A 13,421-nucleotide genomic window follows, 5' to 3' on the forward strand; every position below is an offset into this window, starting at 1 on the left:
GGACTTTGGGGAGGGGGGGACGGGACTCTGGGGAGGGGGACAGGGCAGGATTCTGGGGAGGGGGACGGGACTCCGGGGACAGGATGGGGGCGGGACTCTAGGGAGGGGAGGGGAACAGGACAGGACTTTGGGAAGGGGGACAGGACTCCAGGAAGGGGGACGGGACTCCGGGGACAGGAGGGGGACGGGACTCTAGGGAGGGGAGGGGTACAGGACAGGACTTTGGGGAGGGGGACAGGACTCCAGGAAGGCGGACGGGACTCAGGGGACAGGAATCTGGGGAAGGGGACAGGAGGAGGACGGGACTCTAGGGAGGGGAGGGGGACAGGACTCAGGGGAGGGAAAGGGAGGGGGACAGGACTCCAGGAAGGCGGACGGGACTCCGGGGAAGGGGACAGGAATCTGGGGAAGGGGACAGGAGGGGGACGGGACTCCAGGGAGGGGAGGGGTACAGGACAGGGCTTTGGGGAGAGGGACAGGACTCCAGGAAGGCGGACGGGACTCAGGGGACAGGAATCTGGGGAAGGGGACAGGAGGAGGACGGGACTCTAGGGAGGGGAGGGGGACAGGACTCAGGGGAGGGAAAGGGAGGGGGACAGGACTCCAGGAAGGCGGACGGGACTCCGGGGAAGGGGACAGGAATCTGGGGAAGGGGACAGGAGGGGGACGGGACTCCGGGGAAGTTGCCAGTCGCTGCTCTAGCAAACTGCGGCAATGCAGCGCCTGTGGCCCCGGGGCTGCGGGTAGCCCCATGTGCTCGGGCAGCCCCAGGCTGTGTCTGACCGGGGAGGGGCAGCCCCGCACCGCACCGCACCGCACCGCACCGCTCCAGCCCATCCCCGGCTCTCTTGCAGCGGAACCCACGTGCCGCGCCGCGCGTTTCCAGCGGGGCCCGCCCGGCGCTGGCGCTTCCCCTTCCCCGGCCGGGGCTGGCCGGGCTCCGGCGACGCAGGGCGACGGGGCTGGAGGCAGCATGGCCGGCCTGGAGCTGCTCTACGCCTCGCAGGCGCCCGGCCTCTCCCGCCCGCAGGACTCGCTGCTCTGCTTCGTCCACTGGCAGCTGGTCACGCACCAGTACCGCGCGCTGGGCACCGGGGACCAGGTAAGGGGCCCCCGCCTGGGGGGACGGGAGGGGCCCCCGCAAGCCCCGGCCCCGGCCCGGGGTGCACGCGCTGCAAGGGGGGGGGTATTTCCGGGGCTCCGCAGGCCTGGCCCGGACCCCCCCCCGTGCAAACCCCCGAGCACAAGCCCGAAGGGGGGGGGGGCGTTGTGTACCCAACGCCCACGGGCGCCGTTGGGAGCTGCGCTGCCAGGTGAAAGGGGAAGGGGCAAATCCGCTGCCCGGTGTCAGGGATCACCCCTGGGGGTGGCAATGGGGGAGACAGACGCTGCCTGCCCCCCCGGTGCCCAGCAGCCCCACGGCCCTGGTGCTGCCAAGCTCGGCAGAGCCCCGGGCAGGGCGAGGGCCTGGGCATTGCGCATTGTTTGTGTGCCTGGTCTCCGTGTCCTTCCCCCGTCCACTGGGGATTGCACGGGCCGTGCTAATGCCCGGGTTAGTTTCACTTTTGTTTCCGTGGGTTTTGCTCTGGGGATGGTCCCTGCCAGCACCAGGCCGCAGGGTGACGCGTGTTGAGAAAGAAATAACCTGCTCCCACCGAATTAGCCCTGGTTAGAAACTCAGACTCCTTGTTCTGGCGTGAACGTTTATTTTTACAAAACCTAAATGTGAGACCAAATCCACTGACAGGGAACATGAGGGTGTTGCAGTCGCTGGCTTTGCTACTTCTTTCCTCTCTACTTGGGGCGTTAAAAACGTTATTTTTTTTTAAAGAATTTGTGCAGTTTGTTTATAATATTTCACCGTTAAAGGATTCCTTTGCTCTCAGATAGACATAGACAAACCCTAACAACCGGATTGTGCCCACATCAACCTTAGTGATGGGAAAGTTATTTTCCTTACGTTTAGGAGCAGAGGAGGCTCTCTGATGCTCCAGGCTGATGGGCACAGGGGGACCCCCTGCACTGGGCTGGAACGCGTTGCAGACAGGGGTCAGCCCGTGGGGATCAGCTTGCAGGGCCCAATCCTGCAGACTCAGCCAACCCTAGGGAGCTGGGTCTTCCCTGAAAAAAGACAGGTGTGTTTTTCCATCGAGACCACTACCTTGATGTGAGATCCTAGTGCAGACAAAGTACGGGTAGTTCTCACCTCTGTGTACCCTGTCCAGTCTATACCTTCCCCCTGTCTGGGGCTTACCTCCGTTAGCTGCGTTGAGGTGAAAACTACAGTGCCTTGACTCCACTCCAGTGTTATAGTGAGTTATCCATCTCCATGTGAGAACACAGCTGGTTTGTGCAGTGTAGACATAGCTGGGGATTACTCACAGCAGTAAGCATTAAATCCGGTAGCAAGTATGGACAGGATTGGGTCCTAAGAGAGCTGTGATGAGTTACATTCACTTTATGTCTGCCCTCGAGAAGGGAAGGATCTTGGCTGTTCGCTGGCAGAGAAGGTATTGGCCTGGGGGCTCCTTTAGAAGGAAGTCACATTTATAGTCATCAAGTGCTAATGCCAGAAAATACCCTGATCTGGGGGTCCCTCTAGTTTGCTCATGACCTGGGAGAGGTGTCAAGTATCAGGGGGTAGCCGTGTTAGTCTGTAGCCACAAAAACAACAAGGAGTCTGGTGGCACCTTGAAGACTAACAAATTTATTTGGGCATAAGCTTTTGTGGGTAAAAAACCTCACTTCTTCAGATGCATGGAGTGAAAGTTACAGATGCAGGCATTATTATACTGCCACACGAAGAGAAGGGAGTACCTCACAAGGGGAGAACCAGTGTTGTCAGGGCCTGATGCCCCTCTGCCATGTACATTGGCCAAACCGGACAGTCCCTACGTAAAAGAATAAAAGGACACAAATCGGACATCAGGAATGGTAACATACAAAAGCCAGTAGGTTAACGCTTCCATCTCCCTGGACATTCTAGAACAGATTTAAAAGTCACTATTCTTGAACAAAAAAACTTCAGAAACAGACTTCAAAGAGAAACAGCAGAACTAAAATTCGTTTGCAAATTTAACACCATTAATCTGGGCTTGAATAGGGACTGGGAGTGGCTGGCTCATTACAGAAGCAGCTTTGCCTTTCCTGGAATTGACACCTCCTCATCTATTATTGGGAGTGGACTACATCCACCCTGATTGAATTGGCCCTGTCAACACTGGTTCACCACTGGTGAGGTAACTCCCTGCTCTCCATGTGTCAGTATATAATGCCTGCATCTGTAACTTTCACTCTATGCATCTGAAGAAGTGGGTTTTTTACCCACGAAAGCTTATGCCCAAATAAATCTGTTTGTCTTTAAGGTGCCACCGGACTCCTCGTTTTTTGGGGAGAGGTTTGTTTGCAGCATTTTTTGTGGTAGTAATTCAGGTTGCCCTGCATGGTAGGCTGCGTCCTGTACAGTGGAACCAGGGGCCCCGATCCCGCAATCGTACCCGTGCAGACGATGCAATCCCTTTGGGAGGTTTAAACCTCCTCCCAGATTCCTGTGTCCAGCCGGGATCTGTTCCTGCTGCCCCGTTGGTATCAGCTGGGACTCCAACTTGTTCTCTCTGATGCCTTTGTGCAGCCGGGTCCCAATGAAAGGAAGTCGGAGCTGCTGCCGGCCGGGTGGAACGCCGACAAGGACCTGTACACGCTGCGATACAGGTCCACGGACGACCGCCACGAGCTCCTGCTGAAGGCGATCATGGTGGACACCAGCATGATTCTCAACGTCATGGTGAGGCTCGCAGCTGGCTGGGTGCTATGTAAGGATCGGTCCCTGCAGGGAGTCTCAGCTTCCCAGGAGGTGGGGAGTCAGTGCCACCCCCTGTAAGGGAGGAGAGGCAAAGAATAAGAGCTGTGATTCACTTGAGCATCCATTTTCCTGGTCTCCTATGTCCCCCAATGCCCTTGGCGCCTATTGAGTGGGAGGCGCTTGACGAGAAACCCAGCTGGCTAATGTGTGGAGCGGGGGCCAGTGTGGCCCAGGTCCTGTGCTGGCTGCATGCGATTCGGCGTCACTGACGTCAGGAAGGCGCTGAGGATACATGTCAGGGCAGATCTTGGCATGTAACGTCCTCAAAAGCGTGCAGAATGCTGTGTGCTTGTGAAGTCATGTAGAGCTCGCCGCTGGTGTAAATCAGTCTCGCTTACGGCCTGCCATGGAGCAGTGCCTTTTCCCCCCAGCCGAGGAACTGGCCCTGGAAGTGGTGTGTCCAGGGTGAAGCAGCAAGCTAAGGTCAGACATCCATTCGGTTGAAGCTGTGACGTCGTTACTGCTCGGCCCACGCCGGCGGAAGAGTTGCAGCCTTGGTGCGTCTTGTGGAATTCCGGATCCTTGTTCCTGCTCTGTCACCCCCGTCCCCGGTGTAATGACACCTCTCCTCCTGATCGAACGCGGGCTCAGTCCCTGTCTAACCCTCTGCAGTCCGAGCAGGGAGAGCTGGGAAAGAGCCTTCTCAATCCACTGCAAGTTGGTTGCACTTGGGTTTAGACCGCTGGGAATCCAGACATGTGGATTCTGCACTGACAAGTGCCAGTAGGGGAGCAAACTCCAGTGATTGCTCCTGCCTCGGATTTCCCCCCCCCCCCGCCCCCCCCGTTCTGCTGTTGTCTGCTCCTCCCCCCCACCCCCACCCCACACATGAGTTTAGCTCCTGAGGCAGCGTTTTGTTTGTCCTTCCCCAGGATTGCAGCTCAAAGCAGGTGGCGGATTTGACCTTGACAGTGGCAGATTACATCGACTCGGAGCACTTGGATGATTTCCACAGGTAACTGCGTTTCATGGAGATTCTCCACACAAGTGTCCGAGCCCGCGGGGAGGGGAGGCAGGCGACGATCGAGGCAGGGGAGGAGAGGGTGCGTTAGGAGGAACCTGAGGGACTCTTTGCAGATAAAGCTTCAATACCCCCCACATGTTCTCCTCGTCCTCCGTTCCCAGATGGCACCCCAAGCTCAGGCTGGCAGAAAAGAGGGAGTTAGGCCACGTGGTCTCTGGGAGCTCGCTGCTTCGGGAGTTCTAATCCCGGCTGAGCCTCTGGCTGGCTCTGTAACTTTATTTCCAGAGTGCTGACCGTCATGTGTTCCCTGCATGAAAGCCCAGATCCTGCCCCAAAGGAACTTGCAGCCTGAATCTACCACAGTACAGGCCTATGCTGTAGGGGGAAGGGATAGCTCAGTGGTTTGAGCATTGGCCTGCTAAACCCAGGGTTGTGAGTTCAATCCTTGAGGGGGCCACTTAGGGATCTGGGGCAAAATCAGGACTTGGTCCTGCTAGTGAAGGCAGGGGGTGAAGGCAGGGGGCTGGACTTGATGACCTTTCAAGGTCCCTTCCAGTTCTATGAGATAGGTATATCTCCATATATATGCTACTGACTTGCTGTGGGGAAAGTGGGATTGTACTTCCGTAGATGTTTGCATGCAGCCCTCCATGTGTAACCGTGGGGCGATTCTGACCTTGAGAGCACTTAGACTGTGGAATAGTCCCCTGAGGGAGTGGACGTGCCATGGCTTGGGACATGGGACACAAGGCTGGACAGAGCACCCGACGTGTGTTGTAGGGAGCAATGCTGCATCACCAGGGGGGCTGTATTATCTGATAGGGATTTTTTTCCCCCACCTCCAAGTTCGGAGATTCCCTCCTGCCTCCAACAACTCTGCTGCAAAGCTGGGTGAAGATCAGACTTGCCCAGCTGCTCTCTGCTTAACGTCTGAATGCTGCGTCTCACCCGAGACATCAGCAAACGCCCGTGCCGTGGGTCTTGAAATTGTTCCATTCCGGCATTTCTAGCTTCCGTTTTACCAGAGCCCCTGAAAGCCCTGTTTGTGCTGCCGCCAGCCCCTCCATTTGCAGATAAGGAAATCTTAGATGGCTTGGACACCAGCCAGCAATTCCAAACAAGAAACAAGCCCAAATCCACCAGGTTCCCTCTCCCGCGCTGACATCTGCAGGCAATCTGGCCAGGGAGGTGGGATGAACGTGCCATGGGCACTGCTGGGGAGTTGGAAAGGACAGTTCTGTGTGTGTGTCATGTTGGGGGCCCATCGCACCATTGTATTAGGGCCTTTCCCACCAAACCCTTCCTAGCAGGGCCCTGGGTGCTGTCCGTTGTCAGCCTTGATTCTCCCTCTCGCCCCTGCAGGGTGTACAAGAACGTCGAGGAGCTGCAGACCAGGGTTGTCACAGGCATCATCTCTCCGTTGGGGGCTCCCAAAGAGAAGGGCGATCCCAAAAAGGAGCCCAAGCCTGAGAAGACGGTCCCGCCTGCCTCCACTCAGGATTATGACCCCTTAAGGATTCCTCCCCGGCAGCCTTTCGGTGGCCGGCAGCCATCCTGGTGAGTGAGATGCTGGCGAGGGGATGGGGGCCGCGCAGTCTGGGCTTCTTTCAGATGGTGGGGGGCAGGAAAGCAGTGACGGAGCATCTGGCCCTTCATGGTTCCTTCCCGCACCCGCCCACACCAGCCTCTGTCACAGACGTGTCCTCATGGGCACCGGTGCACGGTCTAGCTCTGTGTCACAAGTTTAGTCCTCGGAGGGATCCAAGCGATGCAGGAGGGGGATTCTTTAAAACAGCCTGTGGTCCTGACACCCCAATCAGCCCTGCTTATAAATCCCATGCTTCCGGTTCACCCGCGGGCTGATCCCGACCCTCGGAGGCTGTTGGCATGGGGCTCTGGCTGGCTTCCCTCTAAGCTGGCCCACCAGTGGGAGGTCTTGTCTGGAGCTTGGGACCCCATCCTGTGTTTTGGGTGAGATGCTGCTAGAGTTGGCCACCTGGGAGAAGAGTGAGGTAACATCCCACCCCACCTCCCCAGCATGGATAAGGCACCTGTGTTGCTCGGCCCCTGTGCCATGGCCTTGCCTCCTTGCCTAGGGGTTCAGGGGGCCCCTTCCCCTCCCATCCCTGAGCATCAGGGGTAGCAGCTTGAGGTAGAGTGTGCAAATCCCATGTTGGAACAGGATGGGATTAATGGTCTGGCCCAGACACGGGCTGAAATCTGCCCCATGCTACATGATCTGTCAGGAATGTCCAAGCTGGGGGGAGGGTCCTGCAGCCAACGTCAGGAGGGCACAGGACATGGAGGGAAGCAGGCCGGTCTCTGAGGTCTGCCCTGCCTAGGGGGGACTGGGTGTGCAGGGTTGGTGGGACAAGGGGCTGCCATGGGGAGAGGAAGGCCCCATTAGCTGGCTGATGGCTCAGTGATGGGAGAGCTGGCCACGTCTATGCTAGGGATGGGCGGTCAGTTCGGGCTGCTGAGTCCAGCGGGGCGGCTTGTGGCAGTGCTGGCCAGTGGGCTCGAGGGTTGCACAGCCTAGTGCTTTGTGACTGAAGGTGGGAGGGCAGATGGCAGAGCTCCCTTTGATCCCCGGAGGGGGCTGGGATCTGGTGGGGGAGCCCCTGCTGGACGAGCCTAGAGCTGTGTTCGGGGGGGATGGGGGTTAGAACGGGGACCCTGCCTGGCTGTGGCAGAGAGAGCAGTTCGTCCAGGGGCCGTTTGCCCAGCAGTGCCTCCCACGCTGCCAGGGGCTGAGCAGGTGCAGGTGCAGAAGGCTTATGGGAGGGAGAGGAAAAGCCTTTTGACTTTGCTTCCCTTCTCGATGATCTTCCTTCGGACCAGCTCTTGAGCACAACATCCCGGATGGAAAACCGTGACGCTGCAGCCACACTGCCAGCTCCCCGCCGCCGCTCCCAATGCGAGGGATCAGTCTGTGGGCTCCTGTGCCCTGATAATCTCTTTCTCTGGGATAGCAGAGGGGCAGGGCTCTTTATTCTCTCCCCTTCCCCACACTCCCCTTTAATCAAGTGCCAGGTAGGAAATCCGAGCCTGCTGTGGCCGTCCAGAGCGCCGGCATCACTCCCCACTGTCCCTGTGGCGGCGCCTGCAGAGTGGTCTCTCGAGAGATCCAAGGGACAGTCTGTAGCATCTTACCCCTGGTTCCTGTCACACCGCTGCTGTTCATGCCCCAGGTGCTGGAGTTCTGGGGCTGCCAGGGGACTGGGGGGGTCCAAGACATGGCTGCCAATGGCTGGCTTGCCTTGGAGCAGGCGAGGGGTGCAGCGTGCAGTTGTAAACCCCTCGTCGTGAACCCCAGAAACAAAAGGCACGGCGTGAGTGTTGAAAGCTGGGTCTGAGCTCCCGCTGGGCACCGTCACGTTCCCTACCAGGCCCCCACACCCTGCCCTCCTCTTGCGGGAGCCGGGTTTCAGTGGCAGTGGCTGTGCTGTGGTTTGGGAGCCTGTCCCTGTACTGCTGGGCTCGCCTGGCCCCTCTCAGGCTCTGCCCAGGGCTGTGTTAGCAATTTGCCGGGAGCTCCAGGCCTGCAGCTGCCTTTCCATAAAGCGGAGCAGATGGCAGCCCCTAGCACGGGGGGGTGGTAACTGCGGAGTCCTGCGTACCAGGCTGCTTGGCTCCGGTGGGGCGATGTGTGCTGCCACCTGTAGTCTCCCTCAGTCCCACGTCTGCACCAATTAAAGCCGCAGGCCACCTCACAAAACACCATTAGCGGCGCACTGCCCTGGTGACATTCTGGTAACACCAGTCTGCACAGCGAGGTCACTCGATTGTTCCTGTCATCTGTAATGTGGACTCAAATACAGAGACCAAGCTACAGCAGAGAATCGCCCCTGAGCACAGCTGCCTTCTCCAGTGGCCCGCTCTGCTGGTCACACGGGCACACGCATCTGCCTGGGCTCTCAATCTTGCCTGTCCCCTGTGCACTCTCTTCCATACCCCGTACCCACCTGCCGAGGAAATCGACACCTCTCACTGGGGTAATTGTGTCTTGTGTTTCAGGCCTGATCCCCGGGACCCCTTTGCTGTGGGCGGAGAGGACCTGGACCCCTTTGGGTGAGTACCCCCAAGAGAGGAGCGTGTGGGGAGTGACTGAAATAACTGGGATTGGCCTCACTGGTGCGTTCAGTGAAGTGTCTCCAACAAGGACGTCAATAAAACAGTTCTTATGTGTGAACTGTCCAGGGACCAAGAGCTGGTTCTAAACCGAAATATGGTTTTAATATTGTACTAAGATCCTGTCTCTCACATAGTTGATTGGTTGGAATCTGCGTCGGTTTCATAATCGGCTGGTATTCATTTAACGTGCAGTAATTCCTCCAGTAAATCAAAGCTAAAGACATCATTAAGTGAATTTAAGCCTCCCATTTAAAATGTTGCTTTGTCTAGCCCGCGGATTCTCCAGCCGCCCCCGGATCTGCAGGGCTGTTCTGACGTACCCAAGAGCAGAGAGGAGAGACAGCTGCCCGAGGAGATGGGAGCCATAGGGAGGGATGCTGCAGGGGGCCTTGCTTCTGCTCTGGAGCTCCAGCTCCATCTGGGGAGGAAGCGGGAGAACCTGACCCATCATTTTCCATTCCAGGAAAAGAACAATGTAACCAAAGTAAAACCAGTCCATGGGAACATGACCCAGTCACTATGGAGTCCTGGAAGTCCTGCCATTTGGATCTGGCTGATCGGGATCAGACTTATTTCTCCTTGGGGGGCTTTGTCCTGCAGGGGTTGGCTAGAAAGGGAACTTCTGGAAATGTTCCTTAGAGGCTGGAAAGAGGATCTTGTAGCGGAGGGCTAAGAAGGTGGCTGGAAAGCAGCCCTGCGTACCACAGGGGAGGGGCAATCAGGACGGGTCCTTGCCACCCCGCTTCCCATCTCTCCTAAAGAGATTTCTTTCTTAAATGAATATAGCGTCTTGATCCAAAGTGGGCACCTGCTGGAGGCAGATTTTGAGCCCCAGGACCTCTCCGTAGGATCCGTGGGACTTTCCACGAGCAGCTAGCTGTCAGAAAGGCGCTTACTGGGACTGATGTTAATTAGTTTTATTGTGGTAGCATCCAGAGGCTCCAGCTGAGATCATACAGTACGAGGCCAGTGCACAGCATGATCCAGCTGCAAGGCGCTGAGGCTGGCAGAACTGGTCTAGCAAATGGCTTCCAGGCACGGCTTTGGAAAAGGTTCCAGGCCACTGCTCCCAAAGAAGGGGTCTGGGAACTCTTGCAACATTGCGTTGGGGTGGGGGGGGAGAAAATCTTGCATTTAATCGGAGACCACCAAAAGCATAGAGCTAAATGAACCTCAAGAATAACAATCAAGCAGCAAAGGAAACCAAGGCAGGGGTGTCTGACAAGTCCTAAAACAGCCCACGTCTGCAGCAGCGGGGGTCTGACTCACTGCTGGCCTGGGTCTCCTGAATCCTTTGAGAAGCTGGAGGAATATAGAACCTGCCCCTCTGCTAAGCCTCCCCCTGTTCGTTGCTCAGCCCCCTGTGGAGGTGGCTAGTGGGACTGCAAAAGATGCAGTTCTTCGTGGGGGAACAAACAGGCTGCATTAAGGACAGCGAAGGGGCTTGTCATTTCCCAGTGCATGTCACGGTAGAACATGTGTTAACTGACGCTACTTAGCACCCTGGGCAGTGTGCACCCCAGTGTGAATTCATCACAGCCCCCTGACAGGGTGTTCACTACGACAGCCCTTGTCTGCACGGAGTGCTAAGCCATGTTTTACATCATGTTGGTGCACATGTGTTCTAACACTGCAGAATTTCGCAGTATTGACGAGTCCAAAGGGTAGTGATACCAGGCATTGGACAGAGGGGGCCGATTCCTTTTCACCCTGAGGCCCCTTTACATGGCTGGAGCAAACCACAGGGGCCTTATTGTAAATGAGAACAAGGCGGGAAGTCTCGTCCTTGTATACTTCCATACCCGTCTAGCCCCCCCAGCCTCGTGTTCACACCTAACTGTGTGCTCTTGTTCTCACTGAATTACTCTTCCCAGCACGTATTCTGCTGCGCTGTACGCACGCATTCCCATCCCATCCGTAGTCACACGCTTCGCTTTAACAATGGGAATCCAATTTCCAGGCTGCTCATGGAGCAGTGAGCCAAGCTCGGAGTAGACGGGAGCTGGTTACTTTTATCTCCAATTAGAGCTAATTGTGATCCTGCTCTCATCCAGCTTTCTTCTTCCTCCCAGGGGCCGGAGGGGTGGTATGATCGCTGATCCACTCCGCTCCGGATTTCGAAGGCCTCTTATCGACCCATCGTCAGGTCTCCCAAACAGGCTTCCTCCTGGGGCCGTTCCACCAGGTGCCAGATTCGACCCATTTGGACCAGGGAGCGGCCGTTCTGCCGGGTGGGTATCTGGATGTGCGTGTACGTTGCTTTACTGGCTATAACGGTGCTGGAGTTTTCCTGTTGTTCGCAAACTGCACCCAACTCTCTGGACTCTTGGGGGGGGGGGGGGGAGTTTTCACTCTGTAACTCTGCCCTCTACATTCTAATCCTGTTGCAGGCCAGATCCAGATCACCTTCCCCCTCCGGGATACGACGACATGTTCATGTGAGGACGTTCCCGACTCAGACTTCACTGAGAGAGAAGCACCTTTTCCCCACCTTTCCCCTTTTCGGAAGACTCTCTTCAGCAGTAGTTTTCTCCCCGGGCACTAGAGTCTTTCCCTACACCGCAGATCAGCTGTAAAGGTTTCACTGCATATATAACAGCGGTGAAGGCAGCGTGTGGATCTCATCTCTCCGCCTGATCCCCCGGGGACATCCCTCGCCATTTGTAATCTAACACCTGTTGAAACATGACTGCCGTGCGCTAAGAACAGAAAGCTGCTTGGGGTGTGTTATTCAGAACTGGAACTGCCCTATGAGAACTGTATTGAAAAGATGTCATTTCCTTTGCTTTCCTTGTATCGCCTTCTCTGGACTGACGTGATGTGTGCTCTGGGATTTACTCAGCTGTTTGTTGCTAGAGAGAAACGTTCACTCCCCACCAGCTGTCTGGTAACGACTCGGTCTTGACGAGCTTGCCGGCGCAGAGTCCCACGTTCCATTCTTGCTCCCAGCTGGCCAGTGTACGTCTCGGGCAGGCCTGGCCTGGAGCGCAGTGTGCTACTGAGGTGTTGATGTAGGAAGCTGCAGTGTGAGAAGGGCTTGTAAAGGCATCTGTGGTTTCTCCTCTGCTCTGTGCTCACCTTGGCCCTTCAGCTGCCAGTTGAGCAAGGGGTTAGGAAGGGCTGAATGGGGCCATGGATTAATTCTTCGAATTTCTGCCTCTAGAACAGCATGCCCAGATCCTCCGCTGGTGTAGCTAGACCTCGTTGCGTTGGCTTCAGTGGGGCTACATTGATTTATCCCAGCTGATCATCTGGCCCCTAGATCTCGAGACACCAACATGCAATCTAGTCAATTAAAAAAAAAAAAGTCACCGTTCGTTTCAGATCCTGCCCCTGCATCTCCCTTGCTGGTGTGTGAGGTTCTTACGACCACGTGTCTGTTTTTAAGTCTCTCTCCCCTGTTGCTGAGAGGGAATCTTACACAGACATCGGGAAGATGCATTGACTCTATCCCAAGTGCTGTCAAACGCACAAAGGGAACTAGCTGGGGACATGCATAAAGATGGAGAATGTTTTTTCTCCGCCCGTGCTCGGTCGAATGTGGAATAACTCTGTCTTGGTGGAGTCCCTGTGTGCCGAAATGACATTGGAGTAGCTGAGATCAGGGTGGTGTTTAGTTTCTGGGTGGGGTGATGTAAGAATGGGGTGGGGGGGCGTTTAGAGCAGTTGTGCTTTGACTTCCCTTGTGTTTTACGGGAGGGATTTTTCAGATGGTTGTTCTTCGTTTCGTTAATTCGGTCACACCAGGCTAGTATGTTAACAGGACAGTTCCTGTCCTCTGCCGATCCTGTCCAGTCGAATTCAGTGGTGTCAGTTTTCCAAAGTGACTATTGATTTGGGGTGCCGCTGTGTCTGAGGTGCCTTAGAGAGGCCTGATTTCAGAGGGCAGGTGCCTAGCACGGTCTGAAAATCCTGCCATTGCAGGATCATTACGCTGGGACCCAGCGTTATTAGTTACTTTTGAAAATGTAAGTGACTGATTCTCCTGATTCTTCTCTTGGTTTGAATTTTTTTAAAGGATCTGATAACTAAAATAAAAACTGGGTGAACTGCTGCTTGTGTGCTCCCTGGACTCTGCTCCCTCCTCTGACTTAAGACAACGAGGCAACTTCTCCAAATTCGAGCACTTCCATCGTTGCTTCAATGACAAAGCAAAGGTTTCCTCAGGCTTCCCCACCCTCTCACCTCTCTTCCTGGTTAGAAATTTCAGATTGTTGCGGCCGGATCCACGTGATTTTTTATGAGTAGAAAATCCAGGGTGTGAAACAAATTAGTCACGCCTGTTACCTTCTCCCCCAGCAAGCAGTACTGGGCACTTTGCTTAGAAGACAAGGTATCTGTGTGAGGTGAATGTCCAACCCAAGGAAAGATCAGCATTACCTGTGGCTACTGGGTCTAAAATCACTGGATCTCCTGGGTCCTTGGTGCCATACTCAGGCAATTGTGTCCCAAAGGAGAAAG

The 13,421-nt window shown here is 55.9% G+C and overlaps 1 protein-coding gene across 1 annotated transcript; it reads left to right on the forward strand.

Annotated features, from left to right (window-relative positions):
• The first annotated feature begins 864 nt into the window (after window positions 1-864).
• PSMF1 (proteasome inhibitor subunit 1) lies at window positions 865-13,014 on the forward strand. Its single transcript, XM_034787526.1, has 7 exons — window positions 865-1,102; window positions 3,632-3,784; window positions 4,735-4,817; window positions 6,189-6,383; window positions 8,844-8,897; window positions 11,033-11,191; window positions 11,351-13,014. The coding sequence occupies exons 1-7, from the start codon at window positions 974-976 to the stop codon at window positions 11,400-11,402; spliced, it is 825 nt and encodes a 274-aa protein (XP_034643417.1). The 5' UTR covers window positions 865-973; the 3' UTR covers window positions 11,403-13,014.
• Window positions 13,015-13,421: the final 407 nt, after the last annotated feature.

Source organism: Trachemys scripta, chromosome 12 (genome assembly GCF_013100865.1).
Source record: "Trachemys scripta elegans isolate TJP31775 chromosome 12, CAS_Tse_1.0, whole genome shotgun sequence".
NCBI classification, from domain to species: Eukaryota; Metazoa; Chordata; order Testudines; family Emydidae; genus Trachemys; species Trachemys scripta.